Source organism: Oncorhynchus kisutch, linkage group LG19 (genome assembly GCF_002021735.2).
Source record: "Oncorhynchus kisutch isolate 150728-3 linkage group LG19, Okis_V2, whole genome shotgun sequence".
Taxonomy (NCBI): domain Eukaryota; kingdom Metazoa; phylum Chordata; class Actinopteri; order Salmoniformes; family Salmonidae; genus Oncorhynchus; species Oncorhynchus kisutch.
Window position 1 is genome coordinate 43599135 of NC_034192.2, and position 14521 is coordinate 43613655.

Genomic DNA, 14521 nt, shown 5'->3' on the forward strand with positions numbered 1-14521 from the left:
GACAGGATTGTGTCAAGGCACAGATCTGGGGAAGGGTACCAAAACATTTCTGCAGCGTTGAAGGTCCCCAAAACCACAGTGGCTTCTGGAAGAGGTTTGGAACCACCAAGACTCTTCCTAGAGCTGGCCGCCTGGCCAAGCTGAGCAATCGTGGGAGAAGGGCCTTGGTCAGGGAGTTGACCAAGAACCCGATGGTCACTCTGACAGAGCTCCAGAGTTCCTCTGTGGAGATGGGAGAACCTTCCAGAAGGTGGCCTTATGGAAGCCACTCCTCAGTAAAAGGCACCTAATAGCCCGCTTGGAGTTTTCCTGAAGGCACGTGAAGTACTCTTAGCCCATGAGAAACAAGATTCTCTGGTCATATGAAACCAAGATTGAACTATTTGGCCTGAATGGAAAGCGTCACGTCTGGAGGAAACCTGGCAGTATCCCTGTGGTGAAGCATGGTGGTGGCAGCATTATGCTGTGGAGGTATTTTTCAGCGGCAGGAACTGGGAGACTAGTCAGGCTTGAGGGAAAGATGAACAGAGCAAAGTACAGAGAGATCCTTGATGAAAACCTGCTCCAGAGCACTCAGGACCTCAGACTGGGGCGAAGGTTCACCTTCCAACAGGACAACAACCCTAAGCACACAGCCAAGACAATGCAGGAGTGGCTTTGGGAGAAGTCTCTGAATGTCCTTGAGTGGCCCAGCCAGAGCCCAGACTTGAACTCAATCAAACATCTCTGGAGAGACCTGAAAATAGCTGTTTAGCGATGCTCCCCATCCAACCTGACAGGGCTTGAGAGGATCTGCAGAGAAGAATGGGAGAAACTCCCTAAATACAAGTGTGCATACTTGTAGCATCATACCCAAGAAGACTTGAGGCTATAATCGCTGCCAAAGGTGCTTCAACAAAGTCCTGAGTAAAGGGTCTGTTTTTGCTTTGTCATTATGTGCTATTGTGTATTGATTGATGAGGGGGGGGCCTGAAGGTTTTTAGGCAAAATAACCCATTCCAAACGGAAAGGTCCTTGAACGTGGGAATATACCAGGCCTATTGGGCCAAAATTAATGATGGCCTATTGTATAGATATTAAAACAAACATGAACAAAATGTTTAAGAAATCTGATTTTTTTGCATAAATACTTTGCTACAATGACACACTTAGTTTTCTACCCACCTCGTTCCTTACTTTTAGCATGTGCACGTAGTAAGTACACAATCATGCTTTTGGGATAAGTGTTTTTTCAGATTTCACAATGAGTCTTTAGATGTGGACACTACTTCAACACACTCCCACTCTTGCTCTTGGTCCTTATCTTTGGAAGGATGTTTTAACCATGTAAAGGGATTATATGCCTGGTAAGGATTGGACAGAGATGATAGTTTGCTGCTACCAATACCATCCCATCATACAACCTCTCGCAATCTGACAGTTATTCTGGAGAGAAAGGTCACTTTTTCTCTCCTTGTTATGCACTGAGAGAATGGCTGTATGTGTGTTTTCACTCCTAATTGGACAAATGCCAGTAGAAAGTGAGTAGCGCACGGCCCACCTGGAATCTTAACCTTGAGAATTAATCCGATCACGTAGCATTGAGGTACACAAAGTGCCCTTGCAAGTTGCCAACCAGTTCAAACAGCTTTTGATGGAAAAATCTATTTAACAGCAATTGTGGTGGATGTGCAGAACTCTTAACAAAGACAAACAGAACCGTGTAAAGGCAAAAGAAAAGGCCAAACCATCAAAGAGCTGGATGGATGCTTTGTTCATTATAGTAAAAGTCACACATTCCCTCCGGCTCTGAGATTTACCACCTCTGATAATGTGGAGAGAATGAAGCCAGGGCGAGGGGGCTTTAGCTAAGACAGGATTTCTCTTTATCCATAGCCTCCAGGAACTACCTGACTGACACCCAGTGAGCCTTACTCAGCCAAAGAGTGGCTTTAGAAGTTGGATTAACTGAGCAGACAGAGATTTAGAAACTTTGCCCAAAGTTTTCAAAATGAGCAGAAGAGAAAAGGAGAAGAGGTGGAAAAAAAGTTCAATTCAGAATAGATTTGAGTCCGAGGTTTTTACATTTTTTGAGTGAACTTTTATTTAACCAGGAAGCGCTCTTTGAGATTTGAAATCTCTTTTTCAAGAGGGTCCTGGAGAGTGATAAATGGCAAGGCAGCAGATCTCCAGTGCAGGAGGGTCGCTGGGTTATGAAGATGAAGATTACTGTGAATCAGTAAAGGGCAGCCATGAGAGGAGTCATTCAGACGTTTTGATAGCTGCCCCTTTCACCCTTTTCATATTATGAAGCAGCATAATGTCATTGTGACAAGTTACATACAGAGCGGGAATTACTGATTCCTATAAAATGTCTACATTTTTAACACCCTCGCTTAGTTCAGTTGAGATAGGAGGAGATAAGCAGGACAGGGACCTTATATAATAAGGGGAGGTGGGAGACAGTGTTCATGATAACTGACATGATAACTTGAGTGCTCTAAAGTTTGGTCCATTGAGTGCTCTAACGTTAGGTCCATTGAGTGTTCGAAAGTTTTGTCCATTGGGTGCTCTCGAGTTTGGTCCATTGAGTGCTCTAACGTTAGGCCCCATTGAGTGCTCTAACGTTAGGCCCCATTGAGTGCTCTCAAGTTTGGTCCATTGAATGCTCCAACGTTAGGTCCATTGAGTGCTCTAAAGTTTGGTCCATTGAATGCTCCAACGTTAGGTCCATTGAGTGCTCTAAAGTTTGGTCCATTGAGCACTCTAAAGTTCAGCCTATTGAGTGCTCTAATGTTTGGCCCATCTACTTAATCCTCTATGGTCATGACCTCTACTCCATCTCACCTAGCTACCCCCACTGTAGCTTACACTGTTAGAAAAAAGGGGCTATCTGGAACCTAAAACAGTTATTTGGCTGTCCCCATAGGAGAACCCTTTGAATAACTATTTCTGGTTTCATGTAGAACTGTTTCTGCAGAGGGTTCTACATGGAACCCAAATAGGGTTCTACCTGGGAACCAAAAAGGGTTCTACCTGGGAACCAAAAAGGTTTCTCCTATGGGGACAGCCGAAGAACCCTTTTGTAAATTGTAAAGTACGTTTTTTTGTCTGTAATGTATTTTTCGTTATGTGTCGGACCACAGTAAGACTGGCTGTCGCTAATGGGGATCCTAATAAATCAAATCAAACCAAAACCCTTTTTTCTAAGAGTATAGCTAACTGAAGTAGCATTGCTATTTCTGAAGCAACACTAAAGGACTAAATCTTTCTTTGCCCTTCACTAGAATTAGTCTCATTCGTTAAACTAATTGCACCTATTGAATTAAATATTTGTCTTATTTTTTGTTGTTGTTGATTGCATGCATGTCCTTTGTGTTGATGTTCCCACATTTAAAGCAATTGTTGATGCAAAATGTCATGCAATGTATGTTTCTAATGATTTGACATTGTTAATGGCAGGGATCATAAACTATATACACTACCGTTCAAAAGTTTGGGGTCACTTAGAAATGTCCTTGTTTTTGAAAGAAAATCAATTGTTTTGTCCATTTAAAATAACATCAAATTGATCAGAAATACAGTGTAGACATAGTTTATGTTGTAAATTACTATTGTAGCTGGAAACGGCAGATTTTTTTATGGAATATCTAAATAGGCGTACAGAGGCCCATTATCAGCAACCACCTGTGTTCCAATGGCACGTTTTGTTAGCTAATCAAAGTTTATAATTTTAAAAGGCTAATTGATCATTAGAAAACCCTTTTGCAATTATGTTAGCACAGCTGAAAAACTGTTGTTCTGTTTAAAGAAGCAACAAAACTGGCCTTCATTAGACTAGTTGAGTATCTGAGCATCTGCATTTGTGGGTTCAATTACAGGCTCAAAATGGCCAGAAACAAAGATATTTCTTCTGAAACTTGTCAGTCTATTCTTGTTCTGAGAAATGAAGGCTATTCCATGCGAGATATTGCCAAGAAACTGAAGATCTCGTACAACGCTGTGTACTACTCCCTTCACAGAACAGCGCAAACGGGCTCTAACCTGAATAGAAAGAGCAGTGGGAGGCCCCGGTGCACAACTGAGCAAGAGGACAAGTACATTAGAGTGTCTAGTTTGAGAGCAGACGCCTCACAAGTCCTCAACTGGCAGCTTCATTAAATAGTACCCGCAAAACACCAGTCTCAACGTCAACAGTGAAGAGGCGACTCTAGGCAGAGTTCCTCTGTCCAGTGTCTGTGTTCTTTTCTTTTTTGGGCCAGTCTGAGATATGTTTTTTTCTTTGCTGCTCTGCCTAAAAGGCCAGCATCCCGGAGTCGCCTCTTCACTGTTGACATTGGGACTGGTGTTTTTCGGGTACTTTTAAAATGATTAACTTGGATTAGCTAACACAACGTGAACGTGCCATTGGAACACAGGAGTGATGGTTGCTGATAATGGGCCCCTGTACGCCTATGTAGATATTCCATAAAGAATCACCCGTTTCCAGCATTAACAATGTCCACACTGTATTTCTGATCTATTTTATTTTATTTTAATGGACCCCAAAAAAAGTGCTTTTCTTTCAAAAACAGGGAAATTGTGACAAGGAAAAAGTGACCCAAACTTTTGAACGGTAGTATAGATTCAACCAATTTTTGGGGCTGAATGTCGGGGGGCCAGAACATAATTACAAATCATTTGTATACTGCAAATTGACCACAAGATTCCAAAACAGATATAATATTTGACTAAAACATAATCATTTCGAACCTTGCTTTCATTTGTATACACGTGTCTCTGTAATGCTTGAGAATACTTGGGACGAGATTTAAAAAATGTAAATATTGTCCAACAATGAAAATGTATTTGTTTTTATTTTATTTTGCTCAGAAAACTTGCGGGTGAAATAAAACCACCCGTCGGCCGTTGGTTGGGAAACCCTGTTTTATGGTGTTATTCCTGTTATCGTTTGCATTTTTGCTGCATAGTATGCAAATAGTATCAAAATTCAGAAATTATGTCAAACGGTATCACTGTGCCATGCCTAGGCTTAAAGTGTCACACATTTGGCATTGATTTTGAGGATAATATCTCCACAACCATCAATGCCAGGTCGCAGTTGTAAATGAGAACTTGTTCTCAACTGGCCTACCTGGTTAAATAAAGGTGGGGGGAAAAATTGCCAAATTGCAAAAGCTATCAAACATGGCCATGGAGTAGCCTACTATGTACTGTATGAAATTACATTTAAGGAAAGTGTCAATGCCAACTGTGGGCTCTCATCATCATTCTGGAATCGTCTACTCCTCCCTCTCTACTTCTCCCCCTCTCCTCACTCCCTCTCTCTTCTTCACCGTCTCCCTCCTCCCATCTACTCCTCTTCTCTCCAGGCCATCTACTATGAGACAGGCTTCATGGTGTGTGCCGTCCTCGGCCTGCTCTTCATTGTCCTACTGCCCCTGGTTGGCCTCTTCTTCTGCCTGTGCCGCTGCTGCGAAAACTGTGGCGGCGAGATGCACCAGCGCCAGCGGAAGAACGCTGACTGCCAGCGGGGCCTGCTCACCACACTGCTCTTCGCCACCTCGCTCATCATCACGTGAGTCCACATCCATTAATATCTTACTTTCATGTATCACCTAGTACGTTTACATGCACACTAATAATTAGATATTAAACTGATAATGGAAGTAGGCCGGGTATTGCAATAGTCACGAAAACACCTAACTCTGCTTGTTTTAATCAGCGTATGGTCCTAATCGAAGTAAGCATACGCCGTTTAAAACACCTGTTTTTTTGACCAATCTTTCTACATGTAAACAGCTCAATCAGAGTTTCAGCTGTGTATTTGATCTGCATCTACCCTCACCAGCAGCACAAGCCTCCATCTTTAGCGCGAGTGAAAAAAAGTTTGGAAAGTATGTATCTTAGAAATAGTTTTCACATACAAATTGTATATGTCCGAACTCAGAATCAAATAGGCTTCCCAAAAATAACATGTGGTAAAAATTTTGATTTGCGATTTTCTGCGTGTATCTGTGTCCAATCATCAGGTAGCCTGGTTTCAGATGTGTCCATGTAAACAAGTTTATTAGGGAAATTGTTATTTTTGCAAAGCATGTAAACATTTAATTCGAGCTATTATATTAATCTGACTATTCACAAGAATCCTTTTAATGTTTGCATGTAACCATACTCAGTGGTGGAAGTCAATTAAATCTGCAGTTCACTTAGTTCTGGTCCCCTTCTGCCTAAAAGCATTGGACCTAAATAGTTTTCAATTGAAAATGTTGTTCAAACAGGCCTTGGATGTCATTTTAGGGTGTCTTTGTGCTCCGTCTGGATTATAATCTAGGGAAAACACTGGGTAAATATGAAGGCTACACTAGAAGATTTGAGCCCGCCTTGGCTACCTCAGTCCTCCTACTATAAATGTAACACAATACAACCACACATTAATCGCAGTTTATATCAAGAGAGCCCCCTGGAAATCTTCTTCAAAATGCCAACTACTACGTTTTTTATGATCATTTATAAAAAATGTGAAATGGACATTTTACATAGACACAGTGCCTTCAGAAAGTATTCACACCCCTGTACTTTTTCCACAGTTTGTTGTGTTACAGTCTGAATTTAAAATGTATTAAATTGAGATTTTGTGTCACCGGCCTACACACAATACCCCATAATTTTGTGGAATTCTGAATTTAGACATTTTTATAAATTCATTAAAAATGAAAGACTGTAATGTCTTGAGTCAATAAGTAACACCTTTGTTATTGGAAAGTCTAAATAAGTTCAGGATAAAAAATGTGCTTAAACAAGTCATAGAAAGTTGAATGGACTCACTCTGTGTGCAATAATAGTGCTTAATATCCCTTTGACCATGGTGAAGTTATTAATTACACTTTGCATGAGAAGGAAGCCAGTACAGAAAAAAATATATTACAAAACATGCATCCGGTTTGCCAAAAGGCACTGAAGTAAAACTTTATGTCCTGAATACATGTGAAAAATGTACCACTCTTCACATTTTCAAGCATGGTGGTGGCTGCATCATGTTATGGGTATGCTTGTCATCGGCAAGGACTAGGTAGTTTTTTAGGATATAGAACTAAGCACAGGCAAAATCCTAGAGGAAAATCTGGTTTAGTCTGCTTTCCAAAAGACACAGGGAGACAAATACACCTTTCAGTAGGACAATAACCTAAAACACAAGGCTGCACTGGCGTTGCTTACCAAGACGACATTGAATGTTCCTGAGTGGCCTAGTTACGATTTTGACTTATATCGTCTTGAAAAGCTATGGCAAGACTTGAAATTGGCTGTCCAACAATGATCATCAACCAACTTAACAGAGCATGAAGAATTGTAAAAATAATAATGTGCAAATATTGTACAATCCAGGTCCCAGATTCACAAAACACTTCTTACGCAAAAACGTAACAAGCTTCTTAAGAAAAAAAATAAGTTCATAAGATAGTTCGTAAGTGAAATTCCTCAACAATATCTTAAGATATAATGATTTTCTTACGAACTTCTCAAATATCTTCTTACAAATCTTCTTAAGAGGTTTGTTGCTAGGCAACCGTTTAACTAGCAATGGCAATCGTGTTAGCATATTTCAATGTTCTAAAACATGTTCAATACATAATCAATACTGAAACTTTCAGATGACGTTTGTGAGTGAATTAAACATGGTCAATTTCTTTCATTAACTTTTTCTCTCACTGCCCTGAGTTTAAGACAATAGTTTATCTATCTTGGAATTAAGAATTATTTTCAAGAATGTAATTTCATCTTAACTTTTTGCTTAAGGAGAAACATAAGAAATTAAAAAAAAAAAAAAATTCAATAACCTTTTTGAGTAATAGCAACTTTGCTTAACTTTCTTCTTAAGTCTATAGTTAAGGGGAAAATGGTAGTTAAGAATACATTTATTCTTAAGAACGTTTTGTGAGTCTGGGCCCAGGTGTGCAAAGCTCTTAAATACTTACCCAGAAAGACTCACAGCTGTAATAGCTGCCAAAGTTGATTCTAATGTGTTGACTCAAGGGTGTGGATATATTTCTGTATTTAATTTTCAATACATTTGGAAAAAATTCTAAAAACATGTTTTCACTTATGGGGTATTGTGTGTAGTTGGGTGAGATATATTTCATACATTTTTAATTCAGGCTGTAACACAACAAAATGGGGAATAAGTCAAGGGGTATTAATACTTTACATAATATGCGTTTTTATAGTGTCTCTATAAAAAAACAAATGGTCAAATGTACTTACAGCACATTATTGGCTAGGCAGTAGAAATAGCCATATACAGACACAATATAGACCGTATCTGTGCCTTTGGCTCTACGGTGGAGGAGAGAGGATTCACCAAGCTTCTGTTCTTTGTTTGATGTTCCTGTCTTTACGGCTTTATTGGAGAGAGAGTGCTGCATTATTACAAATTCCAGAGGGGAATCCTAGCTCCACGGAGACAAGTGTCTGAGAGAAAGAAACAACCCAGAGCTCTTATTAAATCTCCCCGGCCACCAGGCGAAGACGCCACAATGATTCTAATGAACTAATTACACTGGGCACAGGGGTGAGGAGACCACCTCTCGAGCTGAGGGACAGGGAGTGTGTTACCCAGAGGGCACATGCACGCGTACCTCGCATACACATAGTACTCACTCACACACAAACACACACACACAGGGTATTACCAAAAGAGCGCAATCGCTGACAGCTATGGTGCGAGGATGAGACGTTTTACAGCGAGGACAGGGGGTGGTATCCCAGAAACCTTCTAATTTGAATATGTAAGGCTTGCAGGCACATTATTAGAGAGGAAGAGAGAGGGTGAGACATAAAATTGACATGGGTGGTGTATTACACTATTTCTGTTTGATTGAATGTGAAAGTGTATTTTTAAGGTGTAGGCCTATAAAGCTTTCTGGTATGGATTATAGGTTGGTATGCCAAAGATGTCTTCGAAACTTAGGTGTAGCATCACATTGTGGTTTGTAAGGTACACTCTATATACAAACCTATGTGGACACCCCTTCAAATGAGTATATAAGGGACATTTCAGCCTCACCCGTTGCTGACAGGTGTATAAAATCAAGCACACAGTCATGCAATCTCCATAGACAAACATTGGCAGTAGAATGGCTTTACTGAAGAGCTCAGTGACTTTCAACATGGCACCGTCATAGGATGCGACCTTTCCGACAAGTTAGTTTGTAAAATGTCTGCCCTGATAGAGCTGCCCCAGTCAACTGTAAGTGCTGTTATTGTGGAAACGTCTAGGAGCAGCAACGGCTCAGCCGCGAAGTGGTAGGCCACAGAAGCTCACGGAACGGGACCGCCGAGTGTAGCGCGTAAAAAATCGTCTGTCCTCGGCAATACTCACTACCGAGTTCCAAACTGCCTCTGGAAGCAACGTCAGCTACTGTTATTTTATTGTTGCTCCTTTATTTTAATTTAATTTATTTATTTAATAATAAAAATATATATATACTTCTGTTTATTTTAGTAAATACTTTCTTAACACTTTTTTCTTAAAACTGCATTCTTGGTTAAGGACTGTTGTATTCGGCGCATGTGACAAATAAAATTTGATTTCAACTGTTCGTCGGGAGCTTCATGAAATGGGTTTCCACGGCCGAGCAGCCGCCTACAAGCCTAAAATCACCACGTGCAATGCCAAGTGTCAGCTGGAGTGGTGTAAACCTCGCCGCCATTGGACTCTAAACACGTTTTCTGGAGTGATCAGTCACGCTTCACCACCTGGCAGTCCGATGGACGAATCTCGGATACCAGGAGAACGGATGCATAGTGCGAACTAAACTTTGGTAGAGGAAGACTAATGGTCTGAGGCTGTTTTTCATGGTTTGGGCTAGGCCCCTTAGTTCCAGTGAAGGGAAATCTTACAGCATACAATAACATTCTAGACGATTCTGTGCTTCCAACTTTGGGGAAAAAGTTTGGGGAAGGCCCTTTCCTGTTTCAGCATGACAAATGACAATGACCCCGTGAACAAAGCGAGGTCCATACAGAAATGGTTTGTCGAGATTAGTGTGGAAGAACTTCCATCAAACACTTTTGGGAAGAATTGGAACGCCGACTGCGAGCCAGTCCTAATCACCCAACATCAGTGCCTGACCTCACTAATAATATTTTTGTTGAATAGAACCAAGTCCCTGCAGCAATGTTCCAACATCTAGTGGAAAGCCTTCCCAGATGAGTGGAGGCTGTTATATTAGTAAAGGTGGGACCAACTCCATTTCAATACCCATGATTTTTGGTCATGTAGTGTATGTTTTTGGTACAATACTCCTATTTATAAGGAAAAGCACCTTTAGTAAATCTGCATTCTCTGTGAGAGCTTCCCATGTCTGGAATACACTGCCATCAGACACACATAACTGCACCACATATCACACTTTCACAAAATGCTTGAAGACATGGCTAAAGGTCAATCAGATTTGTGAACATGGTCCCTAGCTGTGTGTTGCCACTCCATGTTGTCTCTTGTCTGTAGCTTGTGAGGTGTGGAAACACTTTGTTGCTTTTATGAATTTTGTCTTGCTGCTTTTTGTTTTATGCTGCTCTGTCTGTATGCTACGTCTTGCTTGTCCTATGTTGCTCTGTCTGTATGCTATGTCTTGCTTGTTCTATGTTGCTATTGTCTATATTGTAATTGCTTTTAATAACCTGCCCAGGGACTGCGGTTGAAAATTAGCCGGTTGGCTAAAACCGGCACTTTTACTGAAATGTTGATTAATGTGCACTGTCCCTGTAAAAATAAAAATTAACTCAAACTCAAACTCAATTTGCCTTTAGTTGTGTCACTATTATGAGGTTCGACTGGTTTAGATATAAAAGATTTGAATGGACAGTGAACTCAATGTCTCGTCTAAAGCCACACATCTGACCAGACAGACAGGTGCACTGACTGTATTCGAGGGAAAGATGCTAGAGGATGAAGAGGATAAGAAAGCTTGTTCTCTGTGTATTGTCCTCTGTGTATTATCCTCTCTGTACTGTCCTCTGTGTATTATCATCTATGTATTATCATCTGTGTATTATCCTCTGTACTGTCCTCTGTGTATTATCATCTATGTATTATCATCTGTGTATTGTCCTCTGTGTACTGTCCTATTCATTCCATATTTATCTCAGGCTTGAAATAGAGCAGCACTGTCAAGCCTTCACCATACATTCTTAATAACTTTGTAAATGTTTGAATTATGTCGTTTCCAATATCAGTTCCAGCCTCCACAACTTTCAAATGAGTTCTGTTATGTCGTTGGAAGTCATGCCACATGACAGTTCATAGGCTACTGTGTAGAACACAACAGCAAGCATTTTGCCTTACATTTTAAATTAATCTATTGTTCAGAAAGCAACAGATGTAGATTACAGATTAAAGTTAGGTCTACAAAAGAAAAGTATCACTACAAACTATGGTTTTAGTAACCTTTCAGTGTAAAGATGATTATCCGTACTGCAGTAAGAGAGATACCCTGTCTCATAATGGACCAATGATGCGATCCACTAATCTATAATAGACCTTTTCCCCCGTACTATGGGAACAATAGGATAGTCCCAAAAGTGCAGCCTCTAGTATTTGATCATGTATTTGACCCAAGTCTCCATCTCTCCCTGACTAGAAGTATTAACATAGACTGATGTTATCTGATTTGTACAGTATGGGGTGCCTCGTTCTACCTTGTGTGTGCTGAAGATGAATCATTGACGAAGTGACCCAATTAATATGTGGAAACAACTTCTCATCACTGCCCTGCTTTCTCCAGGTGCACAGAACACTGTCAGTGTGGTGTCACACGCCATGGTGAGCTGAACACACAGACGCAGGCAGACAGACACGCACCCTCACACATAGATGCGCGCAAGCACACACATATATGAATCATTATGTGCGCCCATTCACATATTTGATAGAGTTTCACTTATGAAATATAACAAATGGATTGTTCACATGATATGTACAGAGGACAGTATGGCTGTGACACACACTACCTCTCCCTGCTTTTTTGTCAGATGGTTATATTCCTCCACAGCCACCTCTCTCAGCCAACATGGAGATTCTACTACACCGCACCTCGGCAACAGAGCTCCCTAGAAGCTGTTGCCAAGGCACTAAACTCCTGCCGTTAGGCCTTGTTGTCATGGGGGAGTGATATGAAAGAGTGGCACCACTGTACTGTAGCGCTAAAATCCAAGCACCTGCTTTAACAAGATACAGACAGACAGTACAGACAGGCAAGCAGGCACACAGACAGACAAGACCGACGGGAGACAGACAGACAGACAGGAGAGGGCCAAACTTACATCTTAGCGCAGATTGTCATTAAAGCCCAAGCTAATAAGGCTAACACCCTGGTCACATAAAGGGTTGAACAGGACCACTGTATGTGTTGGAATACCGATGTGTTACCACTGGACTGGAACAAAAGCCTGTACTCACCCAGCAGCTCTCCAGGACAGGAGTTAGAGAGGCTCATTCTAGCCTTATCCCAATCAAGAACTAAACTGAGATCAGACAAATATTGAAGCACAGAATTTATCTGCCTGATATCAGGCTTATCTTGAACTGCAACCGCTTAAGAGTTGGCTGTGACCCGCCATTTTTTTAAATGAACCTGGGAAAGTGCTCAGACTATTGAAACAACATTTACACAATGAGAACATTGTATGAAGTGGAGACGTCCCTGAATTAATTTAACAAAATAAGAACCATATTTAAAGTAACTTCAGATCCAGTAAAGCCTAAAAATAAACATTGGACCTAATATTTACATCTTAGTGCAAATTGTCTTCAAAACCTAAGCTAATAATATCAGGGCCCAAAATGATAAGCCCCAGACAGGTCATCACAGGAGACTGAGGAGAGATATTGTTACTGCTATTAAATGATAGTGTATTATGGTATGATAATGATTATTATAACATCACTAGCTTTTGAACTATTGAACTTTCACACAGCTTTCACATCAGCTGTCAGAGCAGCTTACCGATAATTGCACCTCTACATAGCCCATCTGTAAATAGCCCACCCAACTACCTCATCCCCATATTGTTATTTATTATTTGCTCCTTTGCACCCCAGTATCTCTACTTGCACATTCATCTTCTGCACATCTATCACTTCAGTGTTTAATTGCTAAATAGTAATTAATTCGCCACTGTGGCCTATTTATTTCCTTACCTCCCTAATCTTACTACATTTGCGCACACTGTATAGACTTTTCTATTGTGTTATTGACTGTACGTTTGTTTATCCCATGTGCAACTGTGTTGTTTGTGTCGCACTGCGTTGCTCTATCTTGGCCAGGTCGCAGTTGTAAATGAGAACTTTTTCTCAACTGGCCTACCTGGTTAAAGAAAGGTGAAATAAATATAATAATGAGGCAGTCATGCCCTGACAAGTTATTCTGGTTTTAAAAGCATTGTTGCTTAATGTTCCCTTGTTTACACTCTCAAGTTGAGGGTATGGAGAAAAATGCATGAACATTATGGATGATAGAGATTTTGTAATGTTATTAAGAAAATACAGATATGATTTGTTTCCTGTGTTTTGCACCCAAGACTGTGACAGTAGCTATTGGTGGATGGGTAGTTGCACTTGTGGTCTTGAAAGAGCAGCATTTGTATAGTTGATAAAAGAAGTCTTTCATTCCTTTGTGTAACTTTTTGTCCTTGTGGTCCGATTGCAGCTCTGCTTCTGATCCCCACATGTTACAGTTTGGAGCATACAGTGGTCCTGTTCAACCCTTTATGTTCCCAGGGTGAATGGCCTTATCTATGTGTTTAGGGGATCGAAAGCTATGTCACAGACACACAGACGCACACACACTCACACATGTGAATGCACACTTATGTACGCATGCAAACACATATGTGGGAGAAATGTCCTGATGTGAACATATTACGCACCTATGCTATACTCACACATGTGAATCCACACATGTGCATGCATACATATTCACACAAACATACACTACCGTTCAAAAGTTTGGGGTCACTTTAGAAATGTCCTTGTTTTTGAAAGAAATGTTTTGTCCATTAAAATAACATCAAATTGATCAGAAATACAGTGTAGACATTGTTAATGTTGTAAACGACTATTTATGGATTATCTACATAGACGTACAGAAGCCCATTATCAGCAACCATCACTACTGTGTTCCAGTGACATGTTGTGTTAGCTAATCTAAGTTTATCATTTTAAAAGGCTAATTGATCATTAGAACACCCTTTTGCAATTATATTAGCACAGCTGAAAACTATTGTTCTGATTATAGAAGCAATAAAACTGTCCTTTAGACTAGTTGAGTATCTGGAGCATCAACATTTGTGGGTTCGATTACAGGCTCAAAATGGCCAGAAATGAAGACCTTTCTTCTGAAACTTGTCAGAGAAATTGCCAAGAAACTGAAGATCTCGTACAACGCTGTATACTACTCCCTTCACCGAACAGCGCAAACTGGCTCTAACCAGAATATAAAGAGGAGTGGGAGGCCCAGGTGCACAAGTGAGCAAGAGGACA

General features: G+C 40.5%; 1 protein-coding gene across 14 annotated transcripts in view; it reads left to right on the forward strand.

The window, feature by feature from the left end:
* LOC109864858 (prominin-1-A) overlaps positions 1–14521 on the forward strand; it is a 112351-nt gene that overhangs the window by 45528 nt on the left and 52302 nt on the right. For all 14 annotated transcript variants that reach the window (XM_031798413.1, XM_020452867.2, XM_020452870.2 and 11 more), the window contains one exon: positions 5352–5557. In XM_031798413.1, coding sequence (XP_031654273.1) covers positions 5352–5557 — 206 coding nt within the window. The remainder of the gene's footprint in view (positions 1–5351; positions 5558–14521) is intronic.